This window comes from Balaenoptera borealis (assembly GCF_965194805.1).
Source record: "Balaenoptera borealis genome assembly, contig: HAP1_SCAFFOLD_774, whole genome shotgun sequence".
Lineage (NCBI taxonomy): Eukaryota > Metazoa > Chordata > Mammalia > Artiodactyla > Balaenopteridae > Balaenoptera > Balaenoptera borealis.
Window position 1 is genome coordinate 275,101 of NW_028123427.1, and position 20,134 is coordinate 295,234.

The window sequence follows — 20,134 nt, forward strand, 5'->3', positions numbered from 1 at the left end:
CAAACAGACTCTGACTGCTGCCGCCGAGGCTTTTCAACACCTAGCTCTCAGACCATGGGCATGAGAGTCCGAGAGAAAACTTGATAACAGGTAGATGCCTGGGCTGCACAGCCCCCCAGAGACTTGGATTTAGCAGATCAGGGCGGGCTCAAGAATTTGTGTTTTTAACAAGGTCTCCAGGTGGTTCTGTTATAGGTGGTCTGCTGCTCTGTGGGATATTCTTGGAGTAACTGGCATGTCTATTGTTATTGTCACTGGTCACCTGTGTCTGTGCTGCTCACCCCCACTCCCACCACATCACTGGAGGAATCATTCTATAACACAAACCTGAGCTTCCTACCTCTTTTCTTAGAACCTCTTCTTTTATTGCCTATTACTTTCAAAATACATCCACATTCTTTAGTAGGGATTAAATGGTTCTTTGTGCTTTTGTGTCTGCGTCAACTTCTGCTCCTGCTTCTTCCCATTTACCCTCTTCATCTCCAATAGTGCCTGGTGCGGGGTAGACACTGGACAAAAAATTATTTATTACTATGAAAATGAGGAATTTAAAACATATCATATTTTACTTAGGGACCTGGGGATATTTCAAGTCATAAAAATAGAGCTGTTTTCAAATATTGGGAGGTCTGTGTCATGTAAAACACTTGTTTTGAATAGCCCTAGGACCAGTCAGTGGAAGTCATAAGAGGTCTCCATATAAGGAAGTGTGTGCCATTTTTGCAAAGATGTAATCACCTGCATTTGTAAAACGGTTACGTTTCTTGTCTCTTGTAGTAATTCAGCATTGATTCTATGACCACTTGGCAGGCATTTGGTGAAATTGGGAAGAAATAACCTACCATTCTTGAGCTAGAATTCTGTGGAATAAAGGTGAAAGGGAGAAGGAAAGAAAATGAACTCTCCATTTCAGGTAAGTAGAGTATTATGGTTTATGTTACCATACACACCATACCCATATACATCATATATGGAATACCTGTTTTCCATACTACAGAATAGACCAAACCGTAATATTCCTTATTTTTTCTTTGATGATCCAATAAGTAATTTAGCCTCTTACAATGTCTATGGGTCATCATTACAGACATTAATTCTCATTATAATATTGAAGTATGGGGGCTCCCCTGGTGGCGCAGTGGTTGAGAGTCTGCCTGCTAATGCAGGGCTCACGGGTTCGAGCCCTGGTCTGGGAGGATCCCACATGCCGCGGAGCAGCTGGGCCCGTGGGTCACAACTGCTGAGCCTGCGCGTCTGGAGCCTGTGCTCCGCAGCAGGAGAGGCCGCGATAGTGAGAGGCCTGCGCACTGCGATGAGGAGTGACCCCCACTTGCCGCAACTGGAGAGGGCCCTCGCACAGAAACAAAGACCCAACACAGCCATAAATAATAAATAAATAAATAAATAAATAAAGAGTGCATCCTAATATAAATAGGTAGACTTTAAAAAATAATAATAATAATATTGAAGTATGGAAATACCAGATAACAAAAATCTCTGCCAGAATGTCAGATAAATCAGCTTTTATTACTGTAACTAAAGAAGTATTCTAGAAAAAAAAAAACAAGTGCATCATGCAGAGATAATAATTCTTCAGCTCAATTTATTATGTCACAAGTTTTTTTTATTAAAACAAAGAGCCATGACAAACTAAAGAATAACACTACAGGGGCTTCCCTGGTGGTGCAGTGGTTAAGGATCCACCTGCCAATGCAGGGGTCATGGGTTCGAGCCCTGGTCCGGGAAGATCCCACATGCTGCAGAGCAACTAAGCCCGCGAGCCACAACTACTGAAGTCCGCGTGCCTAGAGTCTGTGCTCCGCAACAAGAGAAGCCCGAGCACCACAATGAAGAGTAACCCTTGCTCGCCACAACTAAAGAAAGCCTGCACGCGGCAACGAAGACCCAACTCAACCAAAAATAAAATAAATAAATTTATATATATAAAAAAGAATAACACTACAGATCAGAAAACTCACTTGGCTGAGATATAGCTAATAACAAAAGCTAACACCTGGTAGGTACATCATTAACAGCAATTTTCACAATTGATTGCCAGTACCTTTTTTTCTTATTGTACCTACATAAAATAAAGGAGGGAAAATGTGGGGCTGAAGAACAGGATTTTTTTGAACCTCTCTGTCAGGTACCTCTTTCCTTGCTCTGTTTATTAGGGACACTTAGATTTTAGTCACTTGGGTAATTTTTAGTCAGAGTTTTAAAGACTTCGGATGCTAACAAAACCCGACAGCTCTGATTTCAACAACAACAATTTTCAGTAGCTTTTGTTGGTTCAATAAGGCAAATGCTGTGGGGAGGCACACTTTCTTGGTAGTTCCTAGGGTTATTTCCTTGGGAGGCATAGTAAGGACATGACTGACTCTTAAGGAAATTTCTCCCAGACCAGAGCTGCTTGCTACTGTTGGCTTCTTCCTCTTCCACTATGTGAAGACTAAATCCTGCTCTGCTTAGAAACTTGCCCACCTTTCCTTTCTTTGCCCCTCTAGTTTCATTCCCTCCCTATCCTTATCTCTTCTGCGTCTTTCAAACTACATCAGATGACTAAATTCTAAGGATATATTGTACAACATGGAGACTAGACTTAATACTATGTCGTATACTTGAAAGTTGCTAAGAGGGTAGAGTTTCATGTTCTCGCCATAACAACAACAACAACAACAACAACAACAACAACAACAAAATGGTAATTATATAATGTGAAGAATGTGTTCACTAACTTTATTGTTAGCAAAACTTTCACAATATATATGTGTATCAAGTCATCATGTATACCTTAAACTTACACAATGTTATATGTCAGTTATATCTCAATAATGCTGGGGAAAAAATGAAAAAAATCCTGGCCCCAGACAGTGAGTTGTACAGAAAATAGCACTGGAGTGAGAAGTAGTAGATAAGAGTTCTAAGGCCTGATCTGTCACTGGCTAGTGGTGTGGCCTTCAGGAATTTGCTTAATTTCTCTATTCCTCAGTTTTATTATCTATAAAAAGGGAACTGGATCGTATTACCTTAGAGTCAGTTCCAAAATTTGACCCAAAGTAGCACACACATTACCATGCTTTCCACACCTCACCAGAATCTTTTTCCAGTTTTCAAAATTCCTCTAAGAAACTTGTTTTTCTTAAAGAGGGTCTTTGCATCTATTAAATACTGCAATCCTTTGCCAATTATGTCACAAGAACCTATGTTGTAAAGTTTTTTGAAGTCATTTTTAACCTCTGAGCACATTTAAAGTTCAGTATAAATAATGCAGTAATAGTGATGAGAAGAGAAAAAAATCTACCCTGGAATCTGTTTTTATTCTTAATGTGAAATAAATATATTAATACTAGATGGGGAGTAGCTGATTAATATCTTGAAGGAAAGAAAGAATTTATTTGTCATCTACTCTGTGCCAAGAACATTGCTATGCCCTTGTGAATATTATTTCTGGTAATCCTCACAACAACCTGTTACGGAAGACATTTTCTCACTACACAAGCTGAAGAAATTGAAGATCGGCAAGGTTACCCAATTAACCTAAGGTAACGCATCTATTTAGTGGCAGGACTGGGATTTGAACCCAGAAGATTAAAATGTATATGATTACAACAGTGTGAATATACTAAATGCTACTGCACTGTACACTTTAAAATGGTTAATGTTATGTAATTCTTACTTCAAAAGGCAAAATAAATATTAAAAATCAGAAAAAATATATGTGTTTATAGTGTGTGTCAATTTAACTAAATCACAGTATGGTCAACTGGAAAATGCTTAGGACTCAGCTCTTTGACTGGCCAGCTCTGCAACCATGAGCAAGTCATTTCACCCCTCCAGATTCCAGTCTTCCCGTCTATAAAATAAGGGAGAGGTAGACTAGCTGGATGATTTCTAGGCTCTTCTTCAGCTCTTAACAGTCTGCAGTCATGTGTTTAGTCTACCACCGAACACTAACTGGTCTTCTTTGCCCCCTTGTGGGTGAAAGCTGAACTGTTACTATCTCTGTATTCGTGTAAGATTTCAGAATAATCTTCATTAAAATAACAGCAATAAACCCAAATCAAACCAGCCATTTGACATCATGCAGATAAAGAAGAATGAATGAATATTTTGCTTTCTATCATTTTTTTTTATCATGGTGGCACAAGCTTAGACTCATAACCTTTCTAAACAAAAATAACTACAGTCTCAAATGTGGTCAGGAAAAAAGGACAGATCAAGTAGGCATTTCTCTCTCCCCCACCATCCTGGTTTTCTATTTTATTAGAACACAACCCTTTCAATAGTCTGTCAGTGGTTTTAAAAATATCATAAACAAAATTAAAAGGGAAGAGATATGGGAGAGGACTGCAGAAAACCAGCAATACAGATAAGATGAAAGGTTAATGCCCATAATATTTATATAAAAAAGGAGTTTCTAGAAATCAATAAAAAACAAAAATGAATGTTCCTCATCCCAAATGGGCTCAGGACTAGAATGGGCTATTTACTCAAGAAAAAATAAAAATAGTCAATAAATAAATACATGAACAACTATTTACTATCAAAGAATGAAAGAAATGCAAATCAAAGCATGAGATTATTTTTCATTCATCAAATTAGGCAAATGTGGTTTGTGACGATAATATTCCATGAGAGATTGTTTAGAGAAATAGGCCTTCTCTTATTCGGCTCTCATTGATGTAACTTGGGACAACTTTCTTCTAGAGGGCAATCTGCTAATATATATTAAAAGCCATAAAAATATTCATACTCTTTGGCCCAGAAATTTTACTTATAGGAAATAGAGATGTGAATTAAGATAAATATTAGGGACGTGCACTGCTGCTTTATTTTATAAAAAGGAGACTGTTGGAAAACTACCTAAATGTCTAGCAATAAGTGTTTGATTACATATATATATTTTAAAAATTTATTTATTTTTTATTTATTTATTTTTGGCTGTGTTGGGTCTTCGTTGCTGTGTGTGGGCTTTCTCTAGTTGCAGTGAGTGGGGGCTACTCTTCATTGTGGTGTGTGGGCTTCTCATTGCTGTGGTTTCTCTTGTTGCAGAGCACAGGCTCTAGGCGTGTGGGCTTAGTAGTTGTGGCTTGCAGGCTCTAGAGCACAGGCCCAGTAGTTGTGGCGCACTAGCTTAGCTGCGGCATGTGGGATCTTCCCAGACTAGGGATCGAACCTGTGTCCGCTGTATTGGCAGGCAGATTCTTAACCACTGTACCACCAGGGAAGTCCCTGATTACATATATTATGGTAAATTCTTCAATAGACTATTTTGCAAGCGTTAAATATAATCCCTAGAAGAATATATAATGACTTAGAGAAAAGTGTCATGTATGTTAAGTGAAAAAGATTACAGTCAGTATGTGCAATATGACATCAATTTTCTTTATTACATAAATATATTAAAACACACACATAACCACACTAAAAAGTAATATTAAAAAAATCTGGTTACCTCAGGATAATAGGATTACAGAAAACTTTTATTTTCTTTGTCTTGTTTTTCTGTTTCTTTTGTCCTTTCTGTTTTTTTTTACCACAGGTGTGTATAACTTTTGTAATCAGAAAAAAATAAAGACAAAGTTTTAAAGTGTTTACTGGTGACACTGTTTTCCTGTTGGGAAGAAATGGAAAAAGAGACAATTCAAAGGTTATACCAATACTTGTTCATTAGACTCCATATTGAACAATATATTACAGGACACACCCTTGGCTGTTTCTACGGCAGCCAAGAACAATGAAAGAGAAAAGAGAAGAGATGAGCCTGTCTCTTGCTTCTTCACGAATGCACCACAGGAAGGCATGATTTGTATTTTAACTCTAATCAATACAGCTAGCGTTTCTTTCATCAAGGCAACGTTTCTGAAGTCCTTTCCATCAATCAATTAAGTAGAAGAAGCACAGCTTGGCATGTCTGGCTAAAATTCAGGAGTGCTATGGTAAGACTCATTACACATTACACATTTACCCATAATTCATAAAGCATGAAAGGAATTCACAGATTGCTCAAAAATACACTTACTTGTACTCACAGAACCCACCATTTAAAAATGCACTTAAATATGGCTGGACCAAAATTCTCTGTGTTGCCTTGGAGAAGACAAAGTGATTTATGAAGACACACAGATCACTGCAGCAGTTCCTATATGACTAAAGGTGATAATTCCTTTACATCTTGAGCCTCGAAGATGCTTATTCTAGCTGGGAAAGCACTAAATAAACCTTCAACCCCCTCCAAAAAAAAAAAAAAAAAGCCCTCACCAATCCTCACACAAACATCACCACCTCCATCAGCAAAATAAAAGCCAGATCTTTGCTTACCAGTTTTTGCAAACATACCAATAAGGGGACATTTAATAATTTAATAACTTTACTTTCATTCTTTATGCCTAGTTTCTATCATTATCCTTTCCTTCTCCTAAAGAGAAAAAGAGTAAAGAATGGGGGCTTTATTGGTGATTTTAACTTGAGGAAATTAAAAAGACAGCAAAAAAAAAGGTAACTCTGAATGGTGATGGATATATTAATTAGCTTGATTGTGGTGATTATTTCACAGTGTATACATGTATCAAATCATCAAGTTGAACACCTTAAATATATACAACTCTTATTTGTCAATCATACCTCAATAAAGCTGGGGGAAAAAAGAGACCAGTTTGGAAAAAAACATACACATATATGAATATTTTATCAAAAAATGTATCAGTTTATCTGCCCTAAAATCAAGTGTAAGAAAAGCACTCTGCGGTAATGAATCCTACATCTCCATAGCAAGGAGGTAAAAAAGTGAAATGATTATCTGGATCACCGAGGTAAAAATATATATATATTGCACTTAGAACTACTACAGGTAATTCAAATGAAAGTAGAGATGCCACTCCCAGCCTGAAATTTCTCAGATTGGTGCTTCAATTTTTCCAGTGTGTTTTAAAAATTTAATTATAGAATTGAGGAGAAACCATCTATTCCACACCTTCCACTTCCTGGAAGAACCATAGCCAAACTATTTCCAAAATATGAGAATCTATACTATTTCTTTTCCTTCCTTCCTTTCTTTCTCTCTTCCTTTCCTTCTTTCTTTTTCTTTCTTTCTTCTTTCCTTTCTTTCTCTTTCTCTCTCTCTCTCTCTCTCATTCTTAGGATTTGCTCTCTTTACAGCTTTCATATATAACATACATCAGAGTTAATTATATTTCTCATGCTATACATTACATCCCTAGGACTTATTTATCTTATAACTGGAAGTTTGAACTTTTTGACTGCCTTCATTCAATCCCGCCCCTGCCTCCCACTATACCATTTCTTGAGACATAAAGAGAAAGAGATTTCCTACTGGGCTATGAATCAGGTAGAAAACCTGCAAAGACAGAAAGTTAGTTTTCTGCTTTTAAAGTATCAGTTTTGGCTGAGCAAATCCTTTTTAAGAGCTTATAAACCTATGACCTTTTAGCCTAAAAGTTACATCATTATAGCCTAATCAAAAGGATTTCGGGTGCTGTAGTTGAGGTTGGTCTGATAACTTGTTAAATGATTATCCTTAGCGATGGAAGCAGTACATGTGGCAAAAAAAATCTGTTTTTTACCCGCTGTGATTTCGACTGCCCAAAGTTCCAATAGGCAAAAATAGAGGGAGGGGAGAAGAGGGCTAAATCTGTGACAGATGGAATCACTGTAATGTAATTATGTGCTGTGGAGAGACTTGAGTCTGTAATTTAAAAGTCACCACTACGTACTGTATATTCAAGCCGTTCGATGCTAATCCAAGTCTCTTTAAAGTCCAATATGTGAGAAGCAACAGAACAGAATATTTAACAAAATTATCCTTTGCTTTCTGATTTGTTTTGCCTATATTTTCATGTTTCCCTAAGATCTGGACAGTATTCCAGTCAAGAAAATGAAGGGAATATGTATATTCTGTTTATATTTTGTGATGGTCTAATTTTGTTTTAAATTATAATGAAGATATAAAGTGGAGAGTCAAGATCCAAGTTCTAGTTCCAATACTCTTCATGTATTTAAAAAATGGCATAAAATAAAAGGAACTTCCCCACCTTAATCTTTTGAGTTTGTTTCCCAATCAGTAGAATGGTATCTGTCTGATCAGTAGGTAGTGGCTGCTTGGAGTACCATGTGAAAAAATGATCCAGAGCCACATGTAGGGCAGCCTGAAAGAGTGACTTGATTGATAAATACTCTCTGTCACACTCACCAGTTGCTCAAAAAGGGAAAGGGAGAAAAGAAGCACAAACATTGTATACTGGTTATTCAAAATGCACTTTTTATTCACTTTAACACAGATGATATTTTTACAGTTGAAACAAAATATCTGATACACAATTTTGAGTTTTTAGCAGCACCTGCAACAAGAGGATTGTGGAATACCTCAGGGTAAAGTAGAGATGGCTGAGGCAGGCACAAATTAACCTGAAATTCATCAATCCACTGAAGACATATGGAATCTGAGGCCCCCTGAATGTTAGCCCAACACATGAAAATAAATTAAATAGATATTCTGTATGATGTTTTAATGGACCATTGAAAAACAATATAGTTCCAATTAGAAATATCTTGTTCCAAAAAATCTAGTGTTCATTAAAAAAAAAAAACACCTACTGAAAATATTGCACTGCACATTCTAGAGTAAACAATTTCTAAGCCTATATGCACAGTTTCTTGTACTCACAGATTTCAGCCTTTGGTGTTTTTTTTAACTTTACCCAAACTATATGTCCACAACCCACTGAGTATTACTCACCAAAATGCCACTATTTTTTGTCACTGAATATTAAGTGCTTTCATTAAGATATTGTGTAGTGATATGGCAGAAAAAAAAATTGGTATGGCTAAGAGGAAAGGGGCTTCAAATGACTTAACACTTGTCTTGTATGGACAGGAGGCCTATGAATGGGATACCTAAGTAATTTTTTTTACTTAAATGATCACATGCCATTCTAATAGTGACAAGTACTTTTGTGAGTGGATGGAGGTCTTTATGAAGGCCTGAGATCTACAAATAGAAACTATTATAAGCAGAGTGCAAGTAGAAAGAGAAGGCCCCAGGTCTCATGCACTTAAAAACAATTAGCATTTAATAGTTCTGACATACATATTTTCACCCTAACATGATTGTAGCAAAATGATCATAGAACTTGGAAACCAGTGTGGCTGGCTATAGGCATAGGCAGGATAGAGACCAATACTTAAGAGCTGTGGGGTCCCAGTTCTGGCTTTGACTTCTGGCATCAAAATTAGTTGGACAATGGGGTCTGGACTATATTTAAATTGGAAATATTGAGCATTACTGGGTTAAAATATCATCTTCCACTTATCAATGTGGCCAAAAAGTCCCAGAGCTCTTAAAGCACATAAGGTCCCACATGTAAGGCTGATTCCATATGTGGCTACAATGGAGAGTTCTAGGCTATATTCCTGTGAAAGCTCCTGCCCCCTTCCCAACCTAGGTCTCTTTTTGGGGTCATTTCTAACTGTCTCTCACTACCTTGGGTCACTATTTTTATCACAGATGTTGTAAAAGTATAGATTAAAAGCTATGCAGGGCAAATATATCAACTGACAAGAACTAGCTGCATATTCATAATATAGTATATAGCTGGCAGTCATGGTAATCAAAATTTGACAAACTGTTTTTGTATTTTAATATGGTATCTTCAGGATGTTTATATTGGGCACATAATGATTACTCAGAGCTCAAGAATTTTTCCTGCCATAGTGCAAAAGCAAAAGAAAGAGCTATGTAGTTGCTGTTAAATGCTGATCCCAGAGTAGTTTGAGAAATTTTAAAGAAGTCCCTTTCCATAGTCTTAGCTGTTGTCTTAAGATATATCTAACTATAACATGGCACTGAAACGTAGTTTGTAGCTCGTAGATTCCTAGAACTCAGAGCTGGAAGGGACCTTAAACCAAACATCTAGCCAGTACAGAAATTATTTTTATGATATTTTAACAGATGGTCATCCAGCATCTTGAATATTTTCACTGGAAGGGGGTTCACTATTAAGGCAGTCCATTCTATTGTCGGACAACTCTCATAAGTTCATTCTAATGCTGGGTTAAAGTATGTTCTCTTGTTACTTTCAACGTCCTAGTTTGGCCAGCTCAACATACAGTGCATACAAGAAATCAGTTCCTTCTTCTACAATAAATATTCGAGTTACGGAACCTTAGGAGAAAAGCCCAGTATCCTCCAACCTGTTCTGAAGGCTTCTCTGAGAGCACAGTATGGTGGACCAAAGGACCATCAAAATTATGAGCAGAGTGCACTGCATCCAAAGCCATATACTAAGCAGCATTGCTAAATTAATAAGAGGTTGTCAGAGAAGCAACATCCCTGTGCAGCAAAAGTAGACTTATGAAGTGAAAGCAGACCAACCTTTTACTTGCAAGGGTGGTTGGCATATTTAAACATAATCCATTCACTAGGACCCTGTTACTTCAAACACAAGGAGTATAATAAATCTCCAGTGTCATTAGTGTATCTCTTATGGAGATGGTATTTTTTTGAAAAGCTCAGATGGGAGCAAACCGTACATAAGGATTTAAACAAGGCAGTGTACATCATTATACTTTTGCATTCCTAATCATTACAACCTCTTTATAATTCAAGCTTAGGACATCCTAGTTTGCATTATAATCTTTATTGTAATACGACTCAGAGTCTTATTTTTTTCCCCTTTGGCAGACATGTCAGAAACTGCTTGGCAAGAGTTGATGGTGACATTTGTTAGTTGATTAATGGAATGCTTTAAGGGATAGCTGTAGCTCTTTAACTCCTTCATGCGGCTGGGTTCTAAGTTTAAACTGTGATTTGAAAAATATCTAAATCTTTCAGAACTAAAGCTTTCTGAAATGTCCTGAAACACACAAGAAGGAAATAGCAGAAATCACGCAAAATACACTTGGCTTGATAAAGCTTTTTTTTTTTTTAATCGCTCTACAACTTCAATTTGAAAGGCTCTGATTTACAATCATAACCTTATCTCTTACCCTTTTGTATGTGTGTGCAGTCTTAGAGGGGCACAGTTATTCTTACACTACTCACTGACCAGTTGGGGCACACTTTTAAAAGGCTTCCCACTTTTAACAGCATGAAGATCCTGCTTTGGAACCACTGTTCAAGTCAATAGTGTGACCTAACATGCAATGCTCCAGCTGTTCCTCCACAGCTAACACCTGCCTGACAGCTTCTTCAAAGGCCACTGTCACATTAGTATCATCTTTGGCACTTGTTTCTAGATAAGGGTAATCTCCATTCTCCATGCACCAGGCCTGTGCCTCCTCAGTAGTCACTTGCCTATCCTCTTTGTCTACTTTGTTACCCAGAACTACAAAGGGGAAGTGCTCAGGGTCTTTCACATCTGCGTAGTAGATGAATTCTTTCTGCCAATTACCAAGGTTCTCAAAGCTCTGCCGGTCATCCACGCTGAAAGTCAAGAGGCAGCAGTCTGCTCCCCTGTAGAAGGGTGTCCTAAGGCTCTTGAAGCGTTCCTGCCCTGCAGTGTCCCAGATCTGGAGAGTTACAAAACGTCCATCTACCTCCAGATCTCGATTTAAGAACTCTACCCCTATGGTGTGAAAAGCCTGGGAGTCAAATTTATTGGTTACATAACGGTTCATGAGCGAGCTTTTCCCAACTCCACCATCACCCAAGAGAATGACCTTTAAGAGCAGGGATTTCCCACTCATTGTTGTAGCACCAGATGGAGAAGAGTTTATAACCAAGAGAACCTGAAAATAAAAGAAAAAGTAGAAGGGAAAACAGTTAAACCTGAAACTGAAATCAACTTCATAGTAAATTTCTCTGAATTACAAGGCCTTATTATTTAACTTCTCTTAATTCATGCTCATTAAATGATATAGTACAGCAGAAGGAATAAAATTCTTTTTCCATAAGGGAGAAAATATGTGTTGTTTTTCTGAAGTCTCTTGCCTGTGCCAGGAAAATGGCTGAATGCCATGCATAAATGGACTAGCAGATGGTGCTGTCATCTGGTTCAGTTCTGACCCTATTCTAGGGGAGAAAGCCTAGAACAGGAATGCTACTCAAATGTGTAACATATTAGCTTCTGGTTTGGACAGTTCCAAACAAGAGGCAAAGAGTATGAAATTGATTAGAGGGGTTTGAAGTCTGTTCCTGATGGACCCAAGAACTGTTGAGGAGAGAAAGCTGTGTAAGCTGGAATCTTGATTCTCTTAGTAGAGGTTTAGGTTAGAATTACATTGGACACCAGAACTTGGAAAAGAGAAAAAGATCAGGTTTCTTCAGGCATTTGCCCCATTATACTTGCATTGATATGGATACCCTCACAAGTAAAAGATCTTCCATAATCTTTTCTTCATGGAACAATGGCACTCAAGTTGATGATTTTTGATTGGTATCATTATAACAGCTATCACTGAAGAAGAAAATCTTGAATAGCTTATTAATTTCTGGATTTAGGTTCTAATTCCATAATAACACCAATCAAAACATACTGTAAACTCTAAACAGCTAATAATTATACAGTATCCTTCTTGTTACCTCCACATTCTGTACATGAAATACCTACAATGCATCTTAAAATAAAAAGATCAAATGTTTACTGAACAACTACCTTGTACTAGATTTTGTTAGGTTCTTTCAAACGAGGTCCATTGTGGGAACTCAACAGTGATGATCAAATAAAAACATATAATATATATACCTACCTAGTTGAGAATAAAATGTAAACCTACCCAGTTGGGTCTTTGTCACAGTCTTAGTCTTTTTCTTGTTGTTGCTATATTCTTTCTTTTTAGGATTCTAAAAAACAGATTGGGAAACATTATAAAAATTTATGTAAAATAAAGTTAAGGCTATCTATATATAAATATACTCAAGTCAGGAAAAAAAAAAACAGACCAACCTCAACTTACCTACAGAGGATGCTTTTCACAAATATACTTGAGAGTTCAAATACGACAAATACCTAACATGGACAAAATAATTTTATTGCATGGACTTTAACTTGTCCTAACTTGAGTGTACTTTATATGATTTTTTAAAGTTTTATATTGTCTCTCTATTGAGCTTTCCATTCAAAGTAAAAGTAAATCAAAGAAAGTAGATGATATTCACAATAGATGATATTCAGGAAAGAGAAAGCACAGAGGAGTCTAAGATATGTTGAAATTCTAAGTCAGAGATGAAACTCCTTACCTTTCTACCTACCAATGTTCCCATCTCCAAGAAAGTTATTAATGCACTCAGCCTTGAGGGTGCCTCTGCAACTGATTCCACAAGATCAGAGAAGAAAAAATATGTTTGGGGACTCCTTGTTTACAATATATAATCTTGGCTAATTATTTTACTCATTAATTTCAGTCATCTGTCTTGAACACAGGTTTTAGCATTTAACTGGCTTTATTAAATTCCAACACAACTTCATTTAAAATTATAGTTAATTATGGCAAGTGTCTTATTTCAGCAGCATCAAGAGTACTGTTCTAAAAAGAAAAAACAGTTCCTACATTTGCTGAGTGTTCTTTCTTACTGAGGAATAAAGAAGCTTTTAAGAAGTCTCTGCTGCTTAACAATCTCATGTTATTTTTTTCAAATGTAGAAAAAGCATATAATAAGGGATTCATCAGAGATCTAAATCAGTAATTATGAATTTAAATAATGTCTTTTAAACTGATAGGTTTTATCCTCCTTCTTGGTCTATACCTATTCTAAAAAAATTTTCAAGTTTCCTACAATTCCTGATTTTTGTCCTGTTTTTTCTTCTGCTCTCAAATTGCTGTCTTTGGAACTAGCTCAAGTAACAAACATTTCTTTAAATGGAGATGAACCAAGTGTTAGCACACTTCTTTTTTATACTGGTCTGTAGGATAATTTTACAGAGCAGAACTCTTGAACTCTCACTTGAAGGAAGTACAAACTTGGGCACAATATTGACAGTATTACGCGCCCATGCCAAGTGAGCTTCCTTAAGTTCCTAGCAAACAGGTGTCCATATCATTAAACGGCTCACTAACTCTACTTTCCCGGCTGCTGCGAATAAACGCAAATGACGGGTCAAGGACTGAGTGAATATGGAAACCAAATACTCGGCTCCAGGAATCATGAAGTATTAATAACTATCTGAGATATTGCTGCCTTTGCTCGTGCATCCCCTATTTGGTCATGTGCACACATAACTTCTGGGTGCATAGGGTCTATACCAGGGAAGAACAATGCAGTTCAGTGTCAAGTGCACTGGGCTGGCAGCAATCAGGACAGTCTTCATCACTGCTTTCCCATTCATTGATTTTATGAACTTGGACAGGTCACTTAATCTTGCTGTGTTTATTCCTATATAAAAATAGAGCTGGTAATACCTGCCCTACTTAACTCACAGGATTTGGGAGGAAACAACTTATGAAGTTTGCAAAGATTTGTAAGCACTTACTGAAATTTTTAGTTTGGTATTTTTGTTCCTCTTGCTCTCCACCTCCTTTCATTCACTGGTGGGGGCCTTGTGACTCAATATTAACCTTTCTCAGAAAGCGCCTGCCAGTGGGAGGATAACAATTCTTCCTTTTCTCTTTCTTCCATATCTGAGAATGCCTTGTTCCCCAACAGTTTTGAGTATTTGCATATACCACAGAATCTCAGCGTTGGAGGGACCTTAAGGGTCTTCTTGTCCAATCCTGAAACTGATGCTTGAGAAAACATTTGAGTGCCTCTTGTGTGCTGTGTCCTTACTAAGGTGACCCTACACTTTCCTCTGCTGTCTCCAACTCCCATTTATTTGCTGGAGGTAAAAATGAATACAGTTAGGCTTGTCTCCTTGCTTTCAGTCACTAAATCCTGATGATTTTTCTTTGCAATATCCTTTTCTAGTCTTCTGCTACCATCCTCATTTTGGTCCACATCTCCTTGTATCTAATCTACTGTGAAAGCTTCCTGGCTCTTCTGTCCCTGCCTCTAGTTTCTCCCTACCTAATCTACTTTGCAAAGCGTCATCGCTTGAGCACCCACTGAATGTAGACCCTGTTGGAAATCATACATGTTTAAGGCAAGGTCTTACCCTCAAGGAGTTTATAAATTCACATATAAGCTTCAGATCTCATAGTTTACAGTTGAAATAGTATCATTATACTGTCTTATTTTGTTAACAAAATCTTTTTTTTCTGCACAACCAAATTCTAAATTCCTGGATCATAAGGCCCTAGTCTGTATGTGTCTTTGAAGCCTCTTCATGCAGCACCAGAGTCCTCCATATGGATAATCAATAAATATTTGTTTATTAATTAGATAAGTACCCAGAACTAATGCCTCTGAATTGATGCACAGGTACAACAGATCCACAGTTCTGTAAGGTATCCAAATATTATTATTTACAAGGTGACTAAAGAGCAGAAGTTATGGACTTATCTGGATCACTTTCTAGATGGGACTTAACAGGAATTCCACCTGTTGAAAGCCAGTGGAAATGCTCCAGTTTCCCTTCATCTCCCTTCACATTTAAAAAATAAATATATAAATTTCTCCACTCCCACCAAAAACAAGAGCAGAATAATTATCTCCACATTATGTTTACAGTGGCTGCTGGCATCCCCATCATCACCATCATCATCATCCTCATTTGAGTGTGATATCCTTTAGTACATACTTAAATTAAAAAGAACTAGCACAGTACAAAAGCAAACCAGACAATATTTTTTCTCCCCCAAAATACGCCAAATTTAAATCAAAACTTAAAAGAAGATAGCATTAAGTAGGCAAAGGAATTCTTTGATAACCCTAAGTACATTTAATAGGAAAGTCAACTCCCTTAAGGATCCCATATCAGGTTAGGATTTGGACTAAAAGGTTTATTCTAATTTTGATCCTATTCAGAGAAAGATCTGGCTTTAAATGATTCAAATATCCCAGAGATGCCATTCCCCTTTCCTACCCCACTCCCCAAAACAGAGTAACAATCATTCTCTAAGGATAGTTTATTCACTGTTTTTTTCCCAATTAGGGTCTATGTCTTGGACAGTAAGGTGAATTAGAAATTGATATAACTGATACTCCCTAGCTTTCTTTGTTCAACACACTTGAAAATTTCTGAATTTGCTGTGTCTGCACCCACACAGGCTTATTAAAATTACTGTATTTAGTTGGGGATGCTTGGGGGTGGGGATGGAGGTGAGGGAGGAGGCAGTACAATGATAAGAAGGAGGTTGAACCTTTGAAAATAGTACATTTTAGTGTGATAATGATGAAAAAGAAAAGCAAACTGGCAACACCAGTTCGGTTGCCATGGGTAGAATGATGCTCAAATCCATAGTGCAGATTGTTTGGGAGCAAGTTTTGAGAGGGATGTGTACTACAGGGCTAAGGGTTGGGGAAGAGAAACAGGGGAGGGCTAGGCAGTGGGTGAGAGTGGCCCTGGTGGCAATCTGCACAGGTGAGGAGCCGTAGTTAGAGCTGTGGGGAAAGCCCATCTTATGGTGACACACCGGTTGAGGCTCTTCAACTCGCTGTTGATTCCTGGAACAATATTTGGAAATACTGCACTGGAGAACTGGGTGGGGCTTTCTTTAATCTACGTAAAAATCAATACAAATAAGAAATGATTGGATTTTGAGACCCTCTACCTTAAATGGTGTAGATTGTTTCCAATACAACCTGATGCGTGGGGCTGGGGCTGGGGGAGGGTTCCGTAGCAGGGAAGCCCTCTGATGCACTGGATTCATTTTGTAGAGCTAACAAGTTATCAGCTACATCTATACTCTGAGTGCAAATGCCACAGCTGTCATTCCGCAGCTGTCATGCATATTCCTACATTTATGCCCATATTTATATCCTACATGCAACTAGAAGCGTCCAATGTGGAATTTCACCTCCAACATTTCACTCCTCACAACGACAGCTCTGGGGCTGTGAGCCCGAAGGCACACTAGATAGCAATTTGGCACTGTCCACAGGTCACTTCTTCCTGAGTAGACCGCCTGGAGACGAATAGGTAAGGTTTGGGTGACATTAAGTGAGCAGGGTACAGGGAAAAGAAGCTTCCTTAGGAGGCTGGGAACGCTGGCATCTCCATGACAGGGGTACTGTTAGCATCGGGGACCCAGAAAGTGATATGTCACGCATAGTTCCAACTACCTCGGACCCAGGTAGTCTCACCTCGCCCCCAGCTCTGAGAACCAGCGGCTGTGGCGCATGCGCACTGAGCCACGCCCGCTCCCCACAGAGCCCTGCGCCTCTCTGCCGGGCTTTGGCAGCTGCTCTTGATTACTCAGCAACGCCCCCCTCCACCGTCACCCACCCACCCCCCAACTCCGACCCCGCGGCGCCTAGGCCCCTTTCCCAAGATGCAACTGCCCCCAGGGGATCACCCAGACCTCCCTCTCTCCCTCTGGCCCCGGGCCTCCCACCTTCTGGCCTCCCGCGTCCTCTGGCCGCTAAGCCACTCTCGCTGCCCCCGCACCGGCACCTTACCCAACACAATGGGAGAGAGGCGGGAGAGGGCCGCGGGGGCCAGGCCGGTCAGCTCTGCGTGCCGGCAGTCCGGCTCTTCGGCGACACCGTCACTGCTCCTGCCGCCTCCTCGTCCTCAACGAGGCGGCAAGTGCAGCTTGGACCTAGGTGGCCTGACAGCTGCCGCTCGCGCCCGCTGCTGCCGCCGCGCAGCGTCTCGCGCCCGCGCCCGCCAGGGGAGGGGGCGGGGTCCGCACCGCCTCCTCGCGCCCCTTTTTCGGCGCCAGGGACCCGGGGTAGACGCCTCCCGCCCTCGCGCGTCGAGAGCGCTCCCTGGCTCGCTCACACTTCTTTCATGATCAGTGTCCAACCCTGGTCTCCTTTGTCCTCCTCTTCTCCCCTTGCAGATCAGTAGGCACAGCGACAATGGACCGTCAAATATTGCTCTCCCACTTAGCTCCTCTGTAGCCACAGCCCCATTTCTGGCAATTACTCTTCGACCTACCTCATTTATCCTACCTCCAAACCCTCTGCTTTTGCCAAGAGGATAGCACATACACACTCTTGTTTAAAATAACTCAGGGAAACACATGATCACGAAACATTACTAGGCCCTCTAGCTGGCTACTGCTCATGAAATTCTCATGGCAATCCAAAAGGAAAGGTTCACATCTGTAGCTCAGGCATAGAAGACACACTGCCATTTACCCTTACAGGTTACCGTTCTAGAGGGCCATCCTAAGAGCATTATCTGAGGTTCCCAGAAATGTTGCTGGGGTAGAATGCAATGTTCCAATAGTGCCTAGCCACCCAACCAGTCATTTCTTTTTGTCTCCTGTGCCCCTCTGGTTCCTCCAACTAATTCGTGATTTTTTCCCCTGAAATCAAAGGAGGGTGGAGCTCCTGGGGTCATTTAGCCTGCACTCCATCTCTGTCAGGCAGATTCATCTTTGAAGCTTCCCTGTTGTCTGATAACCCGTCCCTAAAGTGGCACTATGCCTCACTCTCCACGTGCCCCGTCATGGCCCTCACGCACCCTCCCTCTACCTAGGCCACGCTCTTTCTGCCTCTTCCCAAGTCAACCACTCAGTCAATTCCATAAACCCCAGCTTAAATGTCACTTTCTCAGGGTAACCTCAACCCCAGAATAGAGTAAGTGCCCCAATTTATTCTCTTGTAGCCTCCTATATAGCCTGCTGTACTTTTCTTTGTAATACTTAGCAGTTTATGATGAGATATTTATTTAAAGATTTTTTAATTAAAAAAATTTTAGGGGCTTCCCTGGTGGCGCAGTGGTTAAGAATCCGCCTGCCAATGCAGGGGGCACGGGTTCGACCCCTGGTCCGGGAAGATCCCACATGCCGCGGGGCAACTGGGCCCGTGAGCCACAACTACTGAGCCTACGCATCTGGAGCCTGTGCTCCACCAACAAGAGAGGCCGCGACAGTGAGAGGCCCGCGCACCGCGATGAAGAGTGGCCCCCACTCGTCGCAACTAGAGAAAGCCCTCGCACAGAAACGAGGACCCAACACAGCCAAAAATAAATAAATAAAAATAAATAAATTTATAAAAAAATTTTTTTAATTGAAGTATAGTTGATATACAATATTGTATAAGTTACAGGTGTACAACATAGTGATTCACAATTTTAAAGGTTATACTCCATTTATAGTTATTATAAAATATTGGTTAAATTCCCTGTGTTGTAAAATATATCCTTGTAGCTTATTTTATACATAATAGTTTGTACCTCTTAATCCCTTACCCCCATCTTGCTGCTTCCTTCTTCCCTCTCTGCACTGGTAACCATTAGTTTGTTCTCTCTGTGAGTCTGCTTATTTTTTTTTTTTATTATATTCACTGGTTGGTTTCATTTTTTAGATTCCACATGTAAGTGATATCATACGGTATTTGTCTTTTTCTGTCTGACTTATTTCACTTAGCATAATACCTTCCAAGTCCACCTATGTTGTTGCGAATGGCAAAATTTCATTCTTTTTTACAGCTGAGTAGTATTCCTATATATATATTATATATTTATATATATATATATAATATATATATATACACACCACATCTTGTTTGTCCATTCATCTGTTGATGGACACTTACACTTAGGTTGCTTCCATATCTTGGCAATTGTAAATAATGTTGCTATGAACATTGGGGCTGTGTGCATCTTTTTGAATTAGTGTTTTCCCTTCTTTTTGGATATGTGCCCAGGAGTGGAATTGCTGGGTCATATGGTAGTTCTATTTTTAGTTTTTTGAGAAACCTCCATACTGTTTTTCACAGTGGTTGCACCAATTTACATTCTCACCAACAATGGACGAGAGTTCCCTTTTCTCCACATCCTCTCCAATATTCGTCATTTGTGTTCGTTTTGATGATAGCCATTCTGACAGGTGTGAGGTGATATCTCGTTTTGACTTTAATTTGCATTTCTCTGATGATTAGTGATGTTGAGCATCTTTTCATGTGCCTGTTGGCTACCTGAATGTCTTCTTTGGAAAAATGTCTATTCAGGTCTTCTGCCCATTTTTGGATTGGGTTGTTTGATTTTTTGATGTTGAATTGTATGAGCTGTTTATATATTTTGGATATTAACCCCTTATTGGTCATATCATTTGCAAATATTTTCTCCCATTCTGTAGCTTGTCTTTATGATGAGATATTTAAATGTATGATTATTTGCTTGAT

General features: G+C 39.2%; 1 protein-coding gene across 4 annotated transcripts; it reads right to left on the reverse strand.

The window, feature by feature from the left end:
• Positions 1–5,441: 5,441 nt before the first annotated feature.
• On the reverse strand, positions 5,442–17,686 carry RAB9B (RAB9B, member RAS oncogene family). 4 transcript variants are annotated; one of them, XM_082409015.1, is made up of 3 exons: positions 17,456–17,686; positions 12,736–12,802; positions 5,442–11,748 (listed from the first exon to the last, which is right to left on the reverse strand). In XM_082409015.1, exon 3 carries the CDS (start codon positions 11,704–11,706, stop codon positions 11,101–11,103), a length of 606 nt encoding a protein of 201 aa, XP_082265141.1. In that variant the 5' UTR covers positions 11,707–11,748; positions 12,736–12,802; positions 17,456–17,686; the 3' UTR covers positions 5,442–11,100. The 4 variants fall into 4 exon arrangements, with proteins under 4 accessions (XP_082265141.1, XP_082265143.1, XP_082265144.1 ...); XM_082409017.1 differs by having other exon boundaries at positions 17,392–17,686; XM_082409018.1 differs by lacking the exon at positions 17,456–17,686 and adding an exon at positions 13,199–17,233.
• Between the last annotated feature and the right edge of the window lie 2,448 nt (positions 17,687–20,134).

What these genes read in the sequence shown, in the direction of transcription:
- RAB9B (XM_082409015.1), bottom strand. Translation starts at nt 11,706, where the DNA reads ATGAGTGGGAAATCCCTGCTCTTAAAGGTCATTCTCTTGGGTGATGGT.